The following is a 21,697-nucleotide window of genomic DNA, read 5'->3' as shown; positions in this document are numbered from 1 at the left end:
GGGTGTCACAAAGCAGTCTATTATGCATTGTGGGCATTATCTGATACAGAACATGATAATGTGATTATAGAGGAGGTGGTAGCATGGGCATTGAAGAGATTTTCAGATGACATCTTTGGTTTGAAATAGATCACAAACTTTCAGTTTCATTGAGGAACAGCATGTAGTAAGGAAATAAGAGAAGTGCTACCAGGGATAAATTAGTAACTAAACAGGCATAAACATTTTTTTTTACCTAAAGTCAATCGAGACGGGCTTGCTTCTCTGCTGCATCCTTGACTACGTGGTATTTTGCTGCGTTTTTGCCCTGGAGCTCCTGTGGGCATGACTCGCTGAGTTCCAATGTTCACTGTTGAAAGTGCTGTACTACTCAATACTCTTCCGGGAGAACCAGAGCGACTGGCGGCTGAAATAAAAATATACAGAAAACAGTCCATTTCTGTTTAGATGGCAAAAGGAAAAGCAATTAGAACCAGAACAGAAAAGGCTAGACATATTCAGTTGGTTTGGCAACGTCCGTGGAGGGAGAAGTTGCATTACTGTTTCAGATCTCAACCTTTCATCGACTCTGAAAGATCACAATTTGAAAACTAGCTATGTTTCTCTCTTCACAGATGTTGCCAGGCTTGATGAACATCTGCAGCATTTTTATATTTTTATTAAATTTCCAGCATAGGTAGTAATTTGCTTTTGGAGAGACGAGAACCATGTTTGCTCACATTGTCATTGTTGCTTCCACATATGCACAAACTGCTGTAATACAAAAGTTTTTAACTACATGGATAGTTAAAGCTATCAGCAAAATAAAATGTGCAGTTTGAGTAAAAATAATCTGGTAATACAGGTATTATCAATGTTTAGTTCCAGTACTGCGAGTTAAGCAAAAACTATCAAAACTGATAATTTGAGTCTTTCATGAAGTATTTTCTGTAACTGCATTAAAAAAAACTATTATTCACTGCATCTGGCTTTACAAAGTTAAAGCCACATAAAAGATAAAATTGGCTAATTTTAGATTGTTGTAAACAAGAAGACACAGCATGTCACTTTCAGAGTTGGCAATTTTTAACATTTAAATAATCAAAAAATATGATATGTAACTAGAAATGAACACAGTGCATTTTTAACCTTGAGCTTAACATCAGAAATCAAATGTGATGGACTAAATAGGCTGGAAGTAATGGCTTAACTAAAATGCGTATCACACATGGGAAGCAAGTCACTTTAGTGAAGTTTCTTGAATCATGACGTCAATAATATCCCCGGAGATTTCTAACCGATTTCATTTTCAAAATTAAACAGAGATATGGAGAAATAAAACAAAAGAGAATACTTGCAAAAATGGCCCTTATTATAGAATTCCCAAAATTTCTAATTTGTTACATTATTGGCAATATTCACTTCATATTTCATTTTTTACTTTCAGTCTTTTTTCATTTTACTCAGTTCTATAAAGGAACTGATTATCTTGAACTGGTTATCTTCCAGTTTGGCAAAGGGCTTAAAGTATGAAAATCATATCTTATGCTTTGTTTCTACCCACAACTCAAAAGATGTTAATAGATTGCTTGTTTCATGCACTGTATTTTCATATCAGTTTTACAAAATTTTCTGTATACTATATAGAAATATATGTACATTATATATATGTGTATGACATGAAGAACACAAATAATATGCATAAAATATGGACATAATATAAATACACAGACACACACGTTTCTAACTGCAGAAATGCATGAAAATGACAAGCATACAACAGACACTACAGCTAAAATACAGAGAATCTTACCACTATTTGGGTTGGTAGACTGTAATCCTGAACAAGTGTAAAGGCACGATTAGGGTTTATAATTTGTTTTGTGTATTTTGTTGTTTGGCAATCCGTGACAAGGAAAGGAACAAAGTAGATTTATATGAATGGAAAACTGAGGAAACAAAGCTTTGGTCAGTTCACTACAAACATGAAAGATTGCGCCAAAGCAGCATGCTGAAGAACTCTAAATACTTGACTTATCCATAATGCAGATGAAATTAAGAGGCATATGCAAGTGCATATGCATATTATTCTGCCATAGTAAATTTATACTAACAAGAGACTTTCTCCAATTTACTGTGGAGAGCATAGAAACGTGCAGTCACTCATGGAGATAATATAGTAAGTCTTTTTTTGAAAAGTTCAAGACAAGCCAAGAAATAAAATCCTAAAAAGCAAGCAAACACGGAGCAATGAAATTCTTAGGTGAGAATTTTAGTACATCAGGAGCAAGATGACATAGAACTAACAAGTTCTGATAAATGAACTGACAAATAAAGCAACAGTTAAAGCATTCACTTCACAAATCTGGCGTTAGGAATCCTTCATGCTTAGGTGTGTGGAACACACTTGGAATGAGTTTGGTCAGTTCTTGCACATTCAAGTTATTTCATAATAACAGACTTTGTTCCCAAAAGGAGGCTGATAGAGGCATGACCATAGTCTGCATTACTAGCATTACCAGTGCAAAGCAAGTTAAAATGTTATTTTCCTTCAGCTATTCCATAAGGGAAATCAAAGAAAATTGGCATGGAACAAAATTTGGGCACACATTAAAACAGTGCACAAAAATATAGAATTTATCTGCACATCACTGTGGCTTTTGTGATTATGCAAAATATGTGCTTTGAATTAAATGAAGAAAATGTATAAAATACAGAATATGCTTCTATTGATACTGTACAAATTATCTGGGATTGGACTTATACTGAGATACAGTATACTTAAGGTTGTAACATTTGGTGAAGTTGTCTATAACCATGTTGATTGGACAATACAAATAGAGACCACTTACATTTCACTCATGTGAAAGAAAATAAAAGAAAACATTTTTTCAAATATAAATGGTCACTAAATTGCAAACTTTATGGCTTTGTTGCAATGCCCCTTCCCAACAATGCAACTGATAAAACTGTTTTCCAAAGTGTTTTCTACACAAACTAAAATTTGTTGCACTCACAAACGCAAACTCAAAAAATAACTTAAGTTATTCAGAAAGTAAAGTTAGAAGTAGTAGTCAGCAGCTCAAGTAGCAAGAAAATAATCCAGGTTATTTAGTCATGGTTTATGAAATATACAGAGCATTGTGCATTGAGTAATGGAGATGGAAGCTAACCAAACAATTTGAAAACATTTAAAATACTTTTAATCCTAATTTATGCAAACTGCAATGGAACTTTATGAAATTGAAACAAAAACAGAAATTGCTGGAACCGCTCAGCACGTTTGGCAGCATTTGTGTCTGTTCCGAGGAAGGGTCACTCAACTCGAAACATTAACTCTTGATTTCTCTCCACAGATGCTGCCAGACCTGCTGAACGTCTCCAGCAATTTCTGTTTTTATTTCTGATTTTCAGCAACCACAGTTCTTTCAGTTTTTCTTTGTGAAGTTGTGTTAATTTGTGCCTGGATTTTTATTGGGTGTTTTCAGCAAAAATGAGTTGATTGCAAATTTAACAGAACCTCGTGAGTCATTTTATTGCTTTTTAAAATATTAAACATTTGACACAACACGGCTTTCAAACATGCATATTCGTGGTTCACAAGTTTAATGCACTGCATGGGCATTTGACTTGATTTGAATTATCACTGTCATATATGACTCTATGTATACTTAGGTACAGTGAAAAGTGTTGTCTTATGTGTTTTACAGGCACATCGTATTACACAAGTGCATCAGGGCAACACAACAGAGTGCAGGATAATTGTTGTAATATGTTCTATATGTTAGTTATGCACAGACAGGGCACTAACATAACTTTCAAGGATGTTTCTTAGCATAGAGAATTTTATTGATTAAGAAATATGGATAGGCTGAGGATTTTTTTCTTTGAAACAGAAGAGACAAGAGGAGACTTAACTGAGGTGCAGAAAATTATTAGGGGCCTACAGAAAGTGGATAAGGAGGACTAATTTCAAATCAATAAATAGGCCAATTTCCAGAGTGTAAGGTTTTAAAGTAAGTGATAGATAGATTTGAGGGGATTTAAGGAGCAAAGTTTTCATCCAAAGGATGGCCAAGTTTTGGAATCCATTTACTGAAAGACTGGTGGGGGCAAAACACATTTTTTTTAAAAAAATTGTGCAGGTACCTGAAGTGCCACGATCAACACGTTTATAGATCAAGTGTTAGAAAATTGGACAAGGAGAAGAGGGAATATAAGGGAAGATGCATTAAGCAAAAAATTCATCCTGAAACCTATTTACTTAGAGCATTCACCATAAGCGTGCAAAAGGTTTTGAGGGTCAAGGATACAATTTATAAACATTTCTTGCGGTTCAAACAGTTAAATCATGAAGTTTTATTCAAAAGCTGTAAAATTACATAAAATATAGTGCTGTTGAAGGTCAGATTCATCTAATTCCCTGCTTATTTTCACTTCTGAATCCCTACCCACCTTATCTAATATGCTGTGTTTTCTAAATTTAATTTGCCAACACAATTCTTATAACAGTGGTCAGATTCAATTCAAGCTGCAGTAGTATATCAGCAGTGTGGTTGGTTAGCTCACTTGGTTGGACAGCTGGTTTGCAATGCAAAGTGACACCAACAGCATGGGTTCAATTCCCACTGCAGCTGACATGATCACATAGGACTCACTCAACCTGTTGCCTCAACTGAAGTGTGATGATCCCACCACCACCACCAGCAGTTGTCTCTCTCTCTCTAATGTGAGAGCAGTCTTATGGTCCAACAGGACTATGGTAACTTTACTTTTACCAACACAGACAAGTGAACACAATAGTTCAATCCCTATCTTGTGTGGATTAAGACAAGCTTGACGTGGATAGAGGTTGTGGTGGTCAGCTTCAGCTCCAGTGCCTCAGTCTATGAGTAAAATAGCTCAGAAAAAAGGATTCAAAATTATAAAACTACCCATCTTAAATCAGAGATAAAAAAGACATATGGTAATCAAACTATTGCATTTGTAGGGTTATTTATCTGAATGAAAAGGACTTAATGCAATAGATTACTAATTGGAGTGCAGTGACTTAAGCAGGTTACAGTAATCTTCTATCAGCAATATCCTGTAAACACTGCTGAGTTATTCATTGGATTTTTCAGCACCACTGTTGAGAGTGCAGTAGCACACTCAGTTCAATAATGAATCTTACCAAAAGATTTTTAACTTTGACCGAAACAGACTGATAGCCTTAATTTAATATTTCATGCAAATGATGCTTAGGTCTAATGTGACACACAGACTTCATGAAAAATACTAATTTTGCAATGGCAACACTTATTCATCATTCAATCCTCATCCATGCTTTTTCCTACCTCAAAGCATGAATATGAGGTAGGAAAAAGCTGGCTTGCTGCCAACTTGGAGGTGGTGGTGTAGTGCTAATGTCACTGGAATAGTAATCCGGAACCCTAGGTTAATCATTCAGGGACATTGGTTAAATTCCTCCATGTCAGATGGTAGAATTTGAATCAATGGAAATCTGGAATAAAAAGCTAGTCCACTGTTGATTATCATAAAAACCCATCTGGCTCACGCCTGTCCTTTTGGGAAGGAACTCTGCCATCTTTGCCTAGTTTGGCCGACTTGTCACGGCAGACACACAGCAATTCTTTACTGTCTCTACAACGGTCTAGTCAGCCACTCAGATCAAGGGCAATTAGAGATGGGAAACAAATGCTAACCTTTGGTGACCCCATCCAGCTAAGAATGTTTAAAAAGTGCCTATGTCCTAAAGTCGAGCATTCTCTTCTTAAACTTCACAGTTTAAACTCCTTAACAAAGCTTTTGACTATCTGCCCATTTAGGACCTTACTTAGATTGATGTCAAATCTTGTTTGACAATACTTACACGAAGTGCTTTGGTATGTTTTGTTACATGAAATATATGAACACAAGTAATTGTGAATGTGATATTTTGTTTTCCCTTTCTATTGGGAAGCAGCTTGCCTCCTCTTGACACTTTTCTCATGCCAACACATACAAATTAGGTTAGCGTAATGTCATATACACATAGCATATCAGAGAATCATCACACATCGTCCACAAAAAGGAACATTCATTTGATAAACCTTTTCAGCCCAAACATCTCAACATTATGACACAAACTTAATAACTATTTGCAGAATACTACTTTCAGTCCACTCTTCATGGGCTCGTTTGTTACCTGACCTTTCCTATTGATATATCATTTTTGAAAAATTAACAATGAAACATTAATTAATTATTCAATATTTTTCACCACACTCTAAAATATTGCTAGCAAGAAAGAAACTGACTTTATGAGCAAGTACTTCTCCCTACTCCTGTCTTGAAATAACCATAAAATATGAAACAATACAAAGACGAAATGTCCGAAGGACAGAAATGGAAGACCATTTCTATTGTGAATCTCTGCATAAAAAGAGCCAAATGTTGCTTCTCTTATCTTACATTTACAAAATTCACGGTAAAGCTAAAAAAATTAACAGCAACATATTATTTGCTGCTCATGGCTGTCTACTACTTTAAGGGAGGAATTTGACGAACTATTACAACACTTAGCTTAACATGAAATCATCAGAACATGCAAAAAGAAAAACAAAAATATAAATAATAACAAGATACCTTTGTTATCTTCAGATGATGTTAAACCTGAGACATAGAACAGTTGTTCAAAACTTAGTAATCATTCAACATTTAAAATGGTAAGTGCAACACTGATACATCCTCTCTGTGCATAGCAACACAACGATATTAGCTTTATCTTGACATAAAACTAGATGTGTTCCATCATACTGTATGACAACATATCAGATACATACGTTGAGACTGAGACACCATTTTTGTACGACTTCGTCCTCTAGAATCAGCAGCATCACCAGCACCAGTGGCAGTTCCTGAGAGTAACTGCCTGTTACGGATACGACCTAGAATGCAAATAAATATATACGTTAGAAAAGGAAATCTATTAAAACAAATGATGTACTGGTGTATGTATATATTTTTCTTTTCAAGGAGTATTTGCGTTAAAAATATGTAAAAGATAAAAGTTTGGTTATTAAACATAAATCATTTTTCATGGCATATGAATCTTTGAAGGGATTGCTACCTCAATAAAAATGGTACAATATAATCTAACTTAATCTAATGATTAAGTTAAATTAAGATTGTTAATAGAGAAGTGGATGTAAACAATAGAGGTACTCAAACTCGAGGAAGGTGGATTTAAGAGAGCAGGAAAATACACATAGATGCTAAATAGATACTGCAGCATCTAATGGGCAGTTTTTCCAAAGAGCAATAAACTAATGAGTGCATTATTATAATTCATTTCAGTAGCATTTTTCACAAATATCATCCCATTATATAAAGTACATTAAAGATTGGTTGAATAGGGACACAAATAATGTTAAATTCAGTAATGCAAAGTGGGAAGATGAAATTTCCTTCCTTCTGAAGGAAAGAAGCAAATGCAAATGAGATTTGGAGAGAGGAATTAGACCAATGAGAGAAAATTATGATTTAATATTTAAGTAGAAAGTTTGGGTCTTACAAAAGCTGTACGAAGACAAGAGAAATGACTTTATTCTGCAGGACAATGAAGGAGAACAATCTGGCATAGTGATGGATGGATGAGCATACAATTTACATAGTTTCTACCCAAGAGAATAACAAAATCTTGGAGTATTTAGTTAGAGGGTCAAAGAACAAGGCAAGTCCAAATGACTGACAGCATTGTTATAGAGTGCTGGGCCAGATAGCTATGATCCACAGCAGTCCTGTCTTCATGAATGATTTATTTAAAATAACATTTTACCAACTAATTTCTTAAAAACTGAAATTCAAATTCTCAGTGCTGACCATCTATAGAACAAATTCCTTAGCAGAAAAAATGTTCCCAACAGTGTGCATAATTTTGAACAAATGAGTACAATTATATCTTTTAATAGTAAAATTATTGGCGAATTGATAAAAGCACTTTACTTTTGTCTCAGGGATTATGGTGAATTTGTAAACATTCATGAATGAAAAAAGTACGAGATATTTTGGGCTTTACAAGCTTATTAAGAAAAACGTAGGCAATTAGTTTTGAACTCCATGCATTTGACTGATGATTCATACCATGTAATAATGCACTTATACTGTCTCTGAATGGGATGAAATTCAAGAAAGAAACTAGCCCACGTGTTACATATTTCAGATAGATGAAATAAATGACTATTCATCAGACTTCCAATTAAGAGACATAATAATACTTATTGTTAAATTCAGCATTTATACCCATAAACATGTTAGACATGTTAGTTACAGATCTATAACACTATTATAAAGAAGGACAGGTAGGCAATTTTCTTACCATCTGCCTTGTCAGATGCATCATCTTTGTAGGAGAGCAAGCAAAGAATAGGGAAGAGTTATGATGTTAGATTTCATGTACAATAATCTCCATAGGTGAAACAATTACTTATGGCATTTGGAAACAGGACATCTAACAATTCATCAAATATTTAAGAAGGCCAACAAGGATTTGTTAAGGGGAAATTGTGTTTAACTAACTTCCTTGAGATTTAAATAATACAGAAGTCTAATAAAGGTATACTGTTTATGTAATTTACATTCCAGAAGCATGATTTATGACCAAAGTTGACTGTCATAGAACAAAAGAGATAGTAGCAACGTGAATACAAAATTGGTTGAGTGATAGGAAACAAAGAGTACAAAACAAATAATTTTTTTATATATGTTGGAAGGTGGTGTCAGGTGGTAATTCTGAGAAATCAATTTTAGGACTCCTGATCTTCCTGATATTAGTATAAGACCTTGATGCAAGGGCACAAGTTCAAAACTAGCAGCTGAAACAAAACTTCGAAGATTTGTGAATCACGCGAGTGTATGGGACACACAAAGGTTGATGGAATAGGTGTGAACAGCTGGAACAGATGCAGAATGCATGCAGTTGATTCACTTTGGTTGTAACAACATAGACAAACAATATAAAACAAAGGGTACAATCCTAAAGGGGATACACAAGCAGAGGGACCTGGGTGCATATAAGCATAAATCATCAAAGGTGGCATGATAAATTGAGAGCAGTTAATCAAGTATATACCAACTTGGGTTTATCAATAGGACTGCTGAGAACTAAGAAACAAGAAAGTTATTTTAAACCTGTGTGAGATATTGGTTTGATCTCAACTAGAGGCACAGAAGGCTCAAGGACCATACTTTAGGAAGGACATGAAGGCATTAGAAAATGTGCAGAAAATATTTGTTAGAATGGTTCCAAGGGTGGTGGATTTCAATAACAGAAAGAAATTAGAAAATTTCAAAGAAAAGAAGGTTGACAGGATATTTAATAAAGATGTCTGAAATAATCATGGCTCTGGACAATCACTAGGGAGAAACTGTTCCCATTGATAGAAGAATTAAGAACCACTGGGCACAGATTCAAGATAATTGTTAAAATCAGCAATTGTCAGAAATATTTGGAAAAACATTTTCATGTATTAAGTAGTTGAGATTTTGAATGCATTGCTTGAAACTGTGGTAGCAGCTGGATCAACAGATGGTTTCAGAAAAGAACTGGATCATTCTGTGAAAAGGGAAAAAGAAACTGCAGAACAACAGGGAAAAGACAGAGGTATTTCATTTGGTAAATTGCTCCTTCAATGGGTTAATACAGATGCAATGGACTGAACAGCCTCTTGTGTGTTGTAAGGATCAATGCAAGCAATAATGTGAAGGTTATCGTACAAGAAACCGTGATCTGGATATTACATGCTCTCACCAGGTGCTTTATTTTGGCTAAGGGCACATAAAATAGATTGGGTGCCCAGCTGATCTCACAAAGTAACCCCTAGTATGAATGATGAGAGGGGGCTGGAGCCCGTTAAAAATTAAATTGAGCCCAATAATGCCTACATGAAAATATGTCTGCTGTGAGCAGTTAGACAGAAGTGGGAAGATCATTTTTAAATGCCTACATGAGCAAAGGTGGGAAAGTAAGGGGGCACCTCATTCAGGTGTACATGTAGAACATTCCTCTGAAGATGCCAATCAACAATTCATAGGCCTCCTCCCCTCCTTCTATGCTCTTGAGTTCCTTCATAGTGTAAAACCCCAAGACTTAGTTTCCCACAGCAGCCATGATAAACTTCAGGCCACTTACAGTAGAGCCAGCAGCACTCATATGTGATCTTTGAGTGGTGTAACTACCAGCCAATTAATCTCTGTCTTGAGTGAGTGATGCAAATCCTATAATTTAACCAATAAAGCCAAGCTATAGTGCCACCAGCTAATGGTTCGAGAGAGAGAGAGAGAGAGAGAGAGAGAGAAAGAGAGAGAGAGAAAAAAGAGAGAGAGAGAGAGAGGGCAATCTCTCCTGTAAACTCCTTCACCATACTTTGCAAAAGCCACATTTCTTTTATTTTTACGTATTTTTGATTGTGGGCTAAAATGGAAAAGGACTTTATAAAAATAAGGACCAAGGAAGGAATTGTTTCTCTTCTGAAAACAAGTTACTGGAGTTCATTGCTTGTTGTATATAAAAACCCAAAGGACTGCAGATGTTGTAAAGCAAAGACAAAAATAGAAATTTCTGGAAAAGCTCAGCAGATCAGGCAGCACCTGAGAAGAGAAATCACAGTTTTGGGTCAAGTGACCCTTCTGCAGAACTAATGATAGCTAGGAAAATGTTGGTTCATATGCAGAAGATGAAGGGGGGGAAAAGAGCAAACGATAGGTGGAGATTGAGCCCAATTAGAAAGAGCACAGCAGTTGGACAGACAAAGGAGTGAATCTGGCTAAGAGGGTGATTAGCTATTAACGGGGAAAGTTAGTATCTAACAATGGGTGGTGTATAATAGCAGACTACGTGACAACAAGACCTGGGGTGTGGGGGGTTGGGGAAGTACACAGGAGCGCTCAAGCCCTAAAGTTATTGAACTCGATAGTGAGTCCGGAAGACTGCAGAATCCCCAAGTGGAAAATGAGGTGCTGTTCTTCCACCTTGTGTTGAGTTTCACTGGAGACAGCGATGTTGACTAGGGAACAGGGTGGTGTGTTGAAATGGCAGGTAACTGGAAGCTCAGAGTCTTTATTGCAGATAGAACCCAAGTGTTCTGCTAAGAGGTCACTCAGTTTACACTTTGTTTCCACAATGTAGAGGAGACCACACTGTGAGCAGTGAATCACACAAGTTAAAAATCACACAAAACTCAGGTTATAGTCCAACAGGTTTATTTGAAAGTACAAGCTTTCGAACGTTACTCCTTCATACGGTAACTAATGGGGCAGGATCATGGGACACAGAATTTATAGTAAAAGATCAAACTGCCAAACAAATAATGGGATGTATTGAACAAACCTAGATTGCTGTTAAATTCTGGGATTTACATATTAATCAATCGAAACCTGCATCCCTATTCAAAGTGATTAAAGACTTAATAGCAATCTAGGTTTGTTCAATATATCGCATCAGTTGTATGACACTTTGATCTTTTACTAGAAAATCTGTGTCCTATGATCCTGACCCACTAGTTACCTGATGAAGCAGCAGCACTCTGAAAGCTTATACTTTCAAATAAACCTGTTGGACTATTACCTCATAGAACATAGAACATAGAACAATACAGCACAGAACAGGCCCTTCGGCCCACGATGTTGTGCCGAACATTTGTCCTAGCTTAAGCACCCATCCATGTACCTATCCAATTGCCGCTTAAAGGTCACCAAAGATTCTGACTCTGCCACTCCCATAGGAGCGCATTCCATGCCCCCACCACTCTCTGGGTAAAGAACCTATCCCTGACATCTCCCCTATACCTTCCACCCTTCACCTTAAATTTATGTCCCCTTGTAACACTCTGTTGTACCCGTGGAAAAAGTTTCTGATTGTCTATTCTATCTATTCCCCTGATTATCTTATACACCTCTATCAAGTCACCCCTCATCCTTCTCCGTTCCAATGAGAAAAGGCCTAGCACGCTCAACCTATCCTCATAAGACCTATTCTCCATTCCAGGCAACATCCTGGTAAATCTTCTCTGCACCCTCTCCAAAGCTTCCACATCTTTCCTAAAGTGAGGCGACCAGAACTGCACACAGTACTCCAAATGTGGCCTAACCAAAGTCTTGTACAGTTGCAACATCACTTCACGACTCTTGAATTCAATCCCTCTGCTAATGAACGATAATACTCCATAGGCCAAAATGGGCAACCTCACACTTGGCAGGGTTGAACTCCATCTGCCACTCCTCAGGCCAGCTCTGCATCATATCTAAGTCCCTTTGCAGCCGACAACAGCCCTCCTCACTATCCACAACTCCACCAATCTTCGTATCATCTGCAAATTTACTGACCCACCCTTCGACTCCCTCTTCCAAGTCATTAATAAAAATTACAAACATGTTGTGCTGAGTTGGTTGCTTTGGACTGGGATAATGTGGGGGGAGGGGAAATTAGGAAACTGTTGAAATCCACATTGATCCCGCTTGGTTGCAGGGTCCCAAGGTGGATTATGAGGCGTTCTTCCTCCAGGCATGAGGGCTTGGCTATGGAGGAGGGCCAGGACCTGCATGTCCTTGACTGACTGAGAGGGGGAATTGAAGTGTTCAGCCATGGGGCAGTGGGGTTGGTTGGTGCAGGTGTCCCAGAGATGTTCTCTGAAATGATCCACAAGGAGGTGTCCTGTCTCCCCAATGTAGAGACTACATTGGGAGCAATATCCACATTGAATCCAGTAGATGACATTGGTGGAGGTATAGGTAAATTTCTATCACATGTGGAAGGATCCTTTAAGGCCTTGGATGGAGGTGGGTGCAGGATTTGCACTTCCTGCGGTGGCAGGGGAAGGTGCCAGGTGTGAGATGTGGGCTGGTGGTGGTGGTGGGGGGCACCGACCTGACGTGGGAGCCGTGGAGGGAAAGGTCTCTCTGGAACGCTGATAGGGGTGGGGAGGGAAATATGTCTCTGTAGGTGGGGTCAGTTTGTAGGTGGTGGAAGTGATGGAGGATGATGCGATGTATGTGGAGGTTGGTGGGGTGGAAGCTGAGAACAAGGGAGGTTCTGTCCCTGTTGCGTTGGGAAGAGTGGGGTTCAAGGGTGGTGGTGCGGCAAGTGGAGGAGATGCGCTGGAGAGCGATGGATTTTGTCTTTATAGATTTCAGCAAAGTGTTCAACAATGCTCCGCATAGTAAACTGATTAATCAGATTAGATCACATAGGAACCAGGGGAAGTTAGCCAATTGGATACAAAATTAGCTTGAAGGTAGGAGACAGAGGGTGACGATGGAGGGTTGCTTTTCAGACTGGAGGCCTGTGACCAATGGTGTGTCACAAGGATCAGTACTGGGTCCACTGCTCTTCATCATTTATACAAGTGATTTGGATGTGACTGTAGGAAGCCTGGTTAGTAAGTTTACAGGTCTTGCCAAAACTGATCATGTAATGGACAGTGATAACTATCTGAGTACAACAGGACCTTGATCAGATAGGCCAAAGGACCAAGGAGTGGCAGATGGAGTTTAATTTAAATAGATGTGAGGTGTTGCATTTTGCAAAGGCAAACCAGGCCAGGACTTATACAATTAGTGGTAGGGCTCTGGGGAATGTTGCCAAACAAAGAGACCTAGGGGTCAGATGCATAGTTCCTTGAAAATGGAGTTGCAAGTGGACAGGGTGCTGATGGTGGTGTTTTGCTGCTTGCCTTCATTGGTCAGACAAGGAGAGAAGAGGAGAGGAGTTGGGATATCATGTTGCAGCTGAGACCACTTTTAGAATACTGCAAACAATTTTAGTCACTCTTCCAAAGGAAGGATTTTGTTAAACCTGAGAGGGTGCAGAAAAGATTTATAAGGATGTTGCTGGAACCAAAGGGTTTGAGTTATTGAGATAGGCTGATTAGGCTAGGGCTTTTTTCCCTTGAGTGTTGGAGGCATCTGTTGAGGGGTGACCTTCGAGGTTTATAAAATCACGAGGAGCATGGAAAGTGTGAATAACCAATGTCTTTTTCCTACGGTGGGAGAGTCCAAAACTAGAGCACATTGGTTTAAGGTGAAGAGGTGAAAGATTCAAAAAGGACCTGAGGGGTAACTTTTTCCACACAGAGGGTGGTGCACATACAGAAAGGGCTGCCAGAGGAAATGGTGGAGGCTGATAAAATTACAACATTTAAAAGGCATCTGGGTGGGTATATGAATAGGAAGGGTTGAGAGGAATATGGGCCAAATGTTAGCAAATGGGAATAGGTCAAACAGGTATATCTGGTTGGTGATAACAAGTTGGACCAAAGGGTTTATTTCCATGTTGTATGACTCTATGACCAAATTGAAAGAAGAAAACAAAATGTGGAAAAGATTAGTGGCAAGTCAGAGGATTGGGAAAATTTGAAAAATCAACAAAAGATGACTAAGAAAACAATAAAGAGGGAGAAAATAAATTTTGAGGATATATTTCTAAGTAATATCAAGACAGACGGCAAAAGATCCTTTAAATACATTAAAATGAAGAGATGCGTTGAAGTGAATATAGACCCTTGGAGAATTAGACTGGGGATATAATAATGGAGAAACAGGAAATGACAGATGAGTTGAATAAATATTTTTTGTCAGTTTTCACAGTAGAAAACACTATCAGCATTCCCACTAACTAAATATTCAAGAAGCAAATGAACAGGAAATAAACACAATAGCTATCAACAGTGAAAAAGTGGTAGGGAATCTAATGGGTCGAAACACCAAAATTCTCCTGGAACTAATGGGATGCATTCTAGCTTGGGTTTTGGAAGGGGAAACAAAAGTTAGTTACTTAAATGGAGACAATCTGCAGAAAGCTGAAACATAAAGGGACTTGGAGATATTTCTGCATGAAACACAAAGCTGGGACACAGTTGCCAGGTGATCAGGAAGTCTAATAGAATGTGTTGGCACTTACTTCAAGGGGGTTGGAGTATAAGAGTAAGGAAGTCTTACTACAATTGTACAAGGTGCTGATAAGACCATAATTAAGAGTACTGTGAACTGTTATGGTTCCCATATTTAAGAAAATATATCATTTCATTGGAAGCAATTCATTAAATTCACAAAGATGATCCCTGATATGGAGGGACTGTCTCATGAACAGAAGCTAAACAGATTGGGAGTCTTCTCACTGGAGTTAAAGAGAATGAGAGGTGATCTCACTGAAATATATAGGGGCTTGACAGGGTGAACACTGACAGGATGTTTCGCTTTATAGGACAGTCTAGAACCACAAGGCATAGTCTCAGAAATTTAAGACTGAGATCAGCAAAACATTCGTCTCTCAGAGGGTTGAGTGTTTTTGGAACTCATTGCCACATAGAGCTGGCAGAGCAGAGATACATATACAATTGAGGCTGAGATAGGTGGATTCGTGATCAGTAGAAGAATCAAGGGAAATGGGGAAAATACAGGAGAATAGATACTGTATGAGGAACGTTGGATCAGCCATGATCCTACTGAATGGCACAGAAGGCTCAAGGACCCAAACAATCTACTCCTGTTCCTATTTCTTAGGGTTTGGGTTTGTAAAAGTAGCAGATGCACTGATAGTAATCTTCCAAGAATCCTTAGATTCTGGAACAGTCCCAGAAAATTTGCAAGCCTCCAATGTAACAGCTCTATTTAAAAAGTGAAGGAGACAAAACAAAGGTAACTACACCCCAGTTAACTTTGTATCTATTGTTGAGAAAATGTCAAGAGTCCATTATAAAGGATATAATAGCAAAGTATTTAGAAATATGTCATATGATCAAATAGAGCCAGCATGGCTTCATGAAAGGGAAATTCTTTGAGGAGGTAATAACCAGGTTAGATAAAGCTAAAGAAGTGGATGCAATTTAGTTGGATTTCAGAAGACATTTAATAAGAACCCTTGGTATTGGAGGAAGTATATTAGCATGCATACAGGATTGGCTAAAAGAAAGTGAGGACTGCAGTTGCTGGAAATCAGAGTCAAAAAGTGTGGTGCTGGAAAAGTACAGCAGGTCAGGCAGCATCCAAGGAGCAGGAGAGTTGACATTTTGAGCATAAGCTCTTCATCAGGAATGTGGAGGGGCCGAAGGGGACTGATAGAAAAATGGGAGGGACTGGGTAGCTGGGAGTGCAATAGATAGATGAAGGTGGGGGGTGATGGTAACAGGTTGGAGCGAACGGTGGAGCCGATAGGTGGGAAGGAAGACGGACAGGTAGGACAGTTCAAGAGGCAGTGCCAAATTGGATCTGGGATGAGATTGGGGGAGGGGAATTGAGGAAACTGGTGAAATCAATATTGATTCTGTGTGGTTGGAGGTTCCCAAGGCAGAAGATGAGGCTTTCTCCCTCCAGGTGTTGGGTGGCTAGAATTTGGTGGTGGAGAAGACCGAGGACTTGTATGATCTTAGTGGAATGGGAGGGGGACTCGGCCACAGGGTCGTGGGGTTGTTTAGTGCATGTGTCCCAGAGATGTTTTCGGAAAGATTCCACAAGTTGGTGTCCTGTCTCCCCAATGCAGGGGAGACCACATTTAGAGCAACAGACACAGTAGATGACGTGCGTGGAGGTGCGGGAAAATCTCTGTCGGATGTGGAAGGATCCTTTGGGGCCTTGGACAGAGGTAAGGGGGGAGGTGCAGGCGCAGGCGCAGGCGGTGGCAAGGGAAGGTGCCGGGAGTGGAGGGAGAGTTGGTGGGGTCCATGGACCTAACAAGAGAGTTGCGGAGGGAATGGTCTCTGCAGAATGCAGATAGGGGTGAGGAGAGAAATATATCTCTGGTGGAGGGGTCTGTAGGTGGTGGAACTGGTGGAAAATGATGAGTTGTATCTGGAAGTTGGCGGGGTGAAAGGTGAGGTACAGGGGGTTCTGTCCTTGTTGTGGTTGGAGGGGTGGGGTTCAAAGGCAGAGATGTGGGAAGTGAGATGATGTGCTGGAGGGAATTGTTAACCACATGGGAGAGGAAATTGTGGTCCTTGAAGAAGGAGGCCATCTGGGATGTTCTATGGTGGAACTGGTCTTCCTGGGAGCAGATTCGATGGAAGCAGAGGGATTGGGAGTAAGGGATAGCATTTTTACAGGAGGCAGATGGAAGGAGGTGTAGTCCAGGTAGCTGTGGGAGTTGGTGGGTTTGAAGTAGATGTCCATGTTGAGTCGGTCGCCGGAAATGGAGAGGTCCAGAAAGAAGGGGGAGATGTCCGAGATGGGCCAGGTAAACCTGAGGTCAGAGTGGAAGGTGTTCAGGCGTTGATGAACTGTTCAACCTTCTTGTGGGAGCATGAGGCGATGCCTCATCTATGTAGTGGAGGATTAGTTAAATAGTACAGGACAGAGAGTTGGGATAAAGAGAGGCATTTTCAAGCTTGAAACGTATAAGTAGAGGCGTGCCATTGGGATCATTGCTGGGGCAATTATTTACAATTATATTAATGACTTGGGTGAGGGAACTTAATGTATTATAGCCAACCTTGTGGATGACATAAAAGTAGGTGGGTAGGCACGTGGTGAGGGTGACAGCCCACAAAGAGTCTGCAGAGGGATATAGACAAGTGAACACAAATATGGCAAATGGAATCTAATGTGGGGAAATTTGAGGTTATGCACTTTGATGGGAAGAATAGGAGGTGAATATTATTTAAATGCAAGAAGACTGTAGAAGCTACAGAACATGGGGATTTACGAGTCCTCATCCAAGAATCACAGAAAGCTAGCATTCAAATTCACTGAATAACCAGAAAGACAAATGGAATGGTGTCCTGTATTTCAATGGGAATGGAGGTAAAAAAACTAGAAAAGTTTTGTTAGCTAGACCACAGCTGGAATACTATGAACAGTTTTGGGCCCTGATCTCAGGAAAGATATTGGAAGCAGTCCAAAGACGGTTCACTGAATTGATGCCAGATGTGGAGGTACTTCTTTTATTCATTCATGGGATATGGGCGTGGCTGGCTAGGTCAGTATTTCTTGCCCATCCCTAATGGCTGACAGGGCAGTTAATTAGAGTTTCATCTATGCCAGACCAGATAAGGATGAAAAGTTTCCTTCCCCAAAAGGCATCAAATACACCACCGTAGGCTGCCTCATAACACCAAGGACTCAGGTTCTTGACTAACTGTCTGTGTGGAGTTTGCATGCTCTCCCTGCATGGGCTTCCACCGGGTGCTGTGGTTTCCTCCCATAGTCCAAAGATTGTGCAGGTTCAGTGGATTAGCCACGCTAAATTGTCCTTAGTGTCGAGGGATATGCATGCTAGATATATTAGGCATGGTAAATGCTCTTCGGAAGGTCCATGCGGACTTGATGCGCTGTAGGGATTCTATGATCAACAATGATTTCATGGTCATTGTTACACACTTAATTGCAAATTTTTGCTAATTTAATTCAAATTTCACCAGCTGCCATTGAGGTATTCGAAATTAGGTGCTTAGAGAATTAACTGGATGTATGGATAAATAGTCTGGTGATAATACCACTAGACCATCGCCTCGCTGGTCTTAAGAGGAGAGGTTGAGTAGAACATAGATGAATGAGGGGCAACATTACTGAAAGATACATAATTCTTAGGAGACTTGACAGGGTGGATGCAGAAAGGTTGATTTCCTTTGTGGGAGAATATGGGGCATGAAAGCATAATAAGTGGTCACACATTTAAAAGAGAGATGAGGAAGAATTTCTTCTCTCAGAGGGTTGTGAATCTGAAATTCTTTACTACAGAAGGCTGTTGAGGCGGAGTCATTAAGTATATTCAAGGGTGAAATAGACAGATTTTTAAATCAGTAAGGGAATCAAGGGATGTCGGGAAAAAGGCAGGAAAGTGGAGTTAAAGATTATCAGAGATCAAAAGCTTTGGAGAAAATTTTGAACTAATCAATCTTACCAAGTGAAGCATAAGCTCCTGATGGAACATTCGATGCAGTTAAACGGCTTGTTGCTGCATGTCCAGCGGCATGGCGTGATTTTGCAGATGCAGCAGCATTCACATCTATGTCACTTCTGGAACGCTGCAAACCACCAGGGGTAGCTGCAGACTTGCTGCTTGGGACTGAAACATACAAGGGAAGGGAAAGATCCTAAATATAAATAGATGTATTGAACAGAAAAGTTCAAATACAATAGTAGTTCTGAAGCTTCAAAAAAAGTCAACATCAAAGTTGAGCAAACAATAAAAATATCATAGATAAATAGCAAATATAAAAAGAACTATCTGATGGAATGAATCAATCCTGTTTCACTGCACGTTCTCCCTGTGTCTGCATGGGCTTCCACCGGGTGCTGTGGTTTCCTCCCATCGTCCAAAGGTTGTGCAGGTTAGGTGGATATCATAAAGGAATATCTAACTGCCACTATCTAACACTTCCTTAATTAAGGTGACAGTTGAGGTGATGGGTGTGCCAAGTATGCAGGCTGTACGTCTGATAGACCATATCAAACAATATACCTCCACAACCACATGAAAAGAGCAGCAAGTCAATGATATGCAAACAATCCATCTTTGCAAAATTCAGAACTCACCGCTTAAAAATCATAATGTTTTTATTCTTCTTTATTTTTAATTGTGACTCAGATGGAAAAAAGGACTGTTTTAAAAACCAAAGGGCTGTGGAAAGGATTGCTGCAAATTTTAAAAGCAAATTATCTGACATTCAATGTTAGTGGTGTTTACACTAGCAATTAAGGGTGGGGATCTAGTGTCAGATGAGGAGCTAAAGGATATACACAATTGGAGATTCAGTCAGCAACAAATAGCTGATTGATCTGGGGAATGGTGACCTGTTGGGGATGACAAGGTTCCAATGCAGAGCTCTGTGGCAGCTTGACAGTGTGAACGTTTGGGTCAGAGGCAGATCTCCGACACTAAAGGAGCTGACCTTTCTCTCTGCAGTAAAAGATACTTCATCCTAAAGTCAGTCAGCTTATTTCCCTTACAAAAACAGAAGTAGTTGGAAAAGCTTAGCAGTTCTGGCAGCATCTGTGAAGAGAAATCAACATTATCGTTTTGCATCCAGTGACCCTCAGATTATATCCGTTCCGAGGAAGGGTCTCTGGATCTGGAACATTACCTCTGAATTTTCTTCACAGATGCTGCCAGATCTGCTGAGCTTTACCAGCAACTTCTGTTTTTGTTTCTGATTTTCAGCATCCACAGTACTCTTGGTTTTCAGCTTATTTTTCTTCATCAGTTACTGTAGCTGTGGCTCTTAACCAATAAATCAGTCTCGATAAGTGTGAACCAGTTACTTTGTGTCTTCTGCAAGCAAGTGAAATTGTGCATTGAATATCAGAGTTGAGATATCATGTTGCGGCTGTACAGGACATTATTCCAAAAGTTGCCGAATCACTGCGCTCAACTCTGGTCTCCCTACTATAGGAAAGATGTTGTGAAACTTGAAAGGGTTCAGAAACGATTTACAAGGATGTTTCCAGGGCTGGAGGCTTGAGCTAGAGGGGAGGCTGAATAGGCTGGGGTTATTTTCCCTGAAGCTTCAGAGGCTAAGGGGTTACAATATAGAGGCTTGTAAAATCTTGAGGGGTATGGATAGACTAAATAGCCAAGGCCTTTTTGCCAGGATAGGGGAGCCCAAAGCTAGAGGGCATAAGTTTAAAGTGAGAGGGAAAAGATTTAAAGGGGATTTAAGGGGCAACTTTTCCTCGCAGATGGTGGTACATATATGGAATGAGTTGCCAGGAGTGGTGGAGGAGGCTGGTACAATTACAACATTTAAAAGGCATCTAGATTGGTACAGAATAGAAAGGGTTTAGAGATATATGGGCCAAATGCTGGCAACAGAACTAGATTAATTTCGGACATGTGGTCAGCATGGATGAGTTGAACCAAAGGGTCTGTTTCAGTGCTATACATCTCTGTGACTCTGTGAAAGTACCTGGTGATGCAAGATTAAGAACAGCAAGTCCTAACAAGCCAAGAAGGTTACCTCAGTGAATTCTGTGAACATGGACCACTGAACTATCTTCTTGGTCTTCCCTCCACCTGTAACATCTATGTTTCAGTTGTGCCTGTCTGTGTTTGTGCAGACTGGAAGTTTTATAAAGGGGTTAGTGTTTAACTAGCAGTTAATTGTCAATATTTCATAATTGTTTACCAGTAGCTGGAACCTAATTATTTGTAATAAATAGTTAGCATTGTTAAGTATAGAAGCATGGACTTTGCCTCCTGTCATCTGAGTGTAATTGGGGAATTCTGAAATAATTTTTTAATTATAGATTAAAATTAATCAATATTTTTAATCTTTGTGAAGACTCCAGGAATCACAAGGACTTCCAGCATACTACCCCAGTGAGGCATCGCAGTGCACGAGGTGTGATTCTGCGATTTTACAACATTTGCCAAATAATCAAGACTATGCTAAGAATTATGCTCGAAACCAGGTTTTTGGATTGTCACTCAGATTTGTAGTTCATGTGCTAGAGGCTACATATATTCAATAGAAACCTTGTCTATGTAGGAAAGAAATATGTTTCTGTATACATTTGATCCACTGCATCTCCATGCCAACCATAGCCCAAACAATCAGCACCCTCTTCTCATGTTATATAAATTGGTGTTCCCCTTCAATGTTTGGTTTCTTGACCCTAGCCAACATCCAGGCATATCGATCAACATGCTGATGCATGGCTTCTGCTCCTGAATGCAGGTGGTCTACATACAGCAGCAAGAAAATTTTGAGGAAACCTTGGCTCCAACTCGATAAGTGAAAGACAGAAAATT

At 39.3% G+C, this 21,697-nt stretch overlaps 1 protein-coding gene across 29 annotated transcripts in view; it reads right to left on the bottom strand.

Annotated features, from left to right (window-relative positions):
• Positions 1-21,697, bottom strand: part of clasp2 (cytoplasmic linker associated protein 2) — a 320,784-nt gene that overhangs the window by 134,083 nt on the left and 165,004 nt on the right. For 17 of the 29 annotated variants that reach the window (XM_043688884.1, XM_043688883.1, XM_043688861.1 and 14 more), the window contains 6 exons: positions 18,848-19,012; positions 8,339-8,362; positions 6,804-6,908; positions 6,607-6,633; positions 1,793-1,819; positions 236-406 (listed from right to left, as the gene is read on the bottom strand). In XM_043688884.1, coding sequence (XP_043544819.1) covers positions 236-406; positions 1,793-1,819; positions 6,607-6,633; positions 6,804-6,908; positions 8,339-8,362; positions 18,848-19,012 — 519 coding nt within the window. The remainder of the gene's footprint in view (positions 1-235; positions 407-1,792; positions 1,820-6,606; positions 6,634-6,803; positions 6,909-8,338; positions 8,363-18,847; positions 19,013-21,697) is intronic. The other 12 variants (XM_043688874.1, XM_043688878.1, XM_043688872.1 and 9 more) reach the window with 4 other exon arrangements.

Source organism: Chiloscyllium plagiosum, chromosome 4 (assembly GCF_004010195.1).
Source record: "Chiloscyllium plagiosum isolate BGI_BamShark_2017 chromosome 4, ASM401019v2, whole genome shotgun sequence".
NCBI classification, from domain to species: Eukaryota; Metazoa; Chordata; class Chondrichthyes; order Orectolobiformes; family Hemiscylliidae; genus Chiloscyllium; species Chiloscyllium plagiosum.
The sequence above is the reverse complement of the archived record's forward strand: the minus strand, read 5'-3'. Positions and strand labels throughout refer to the sequence as shown.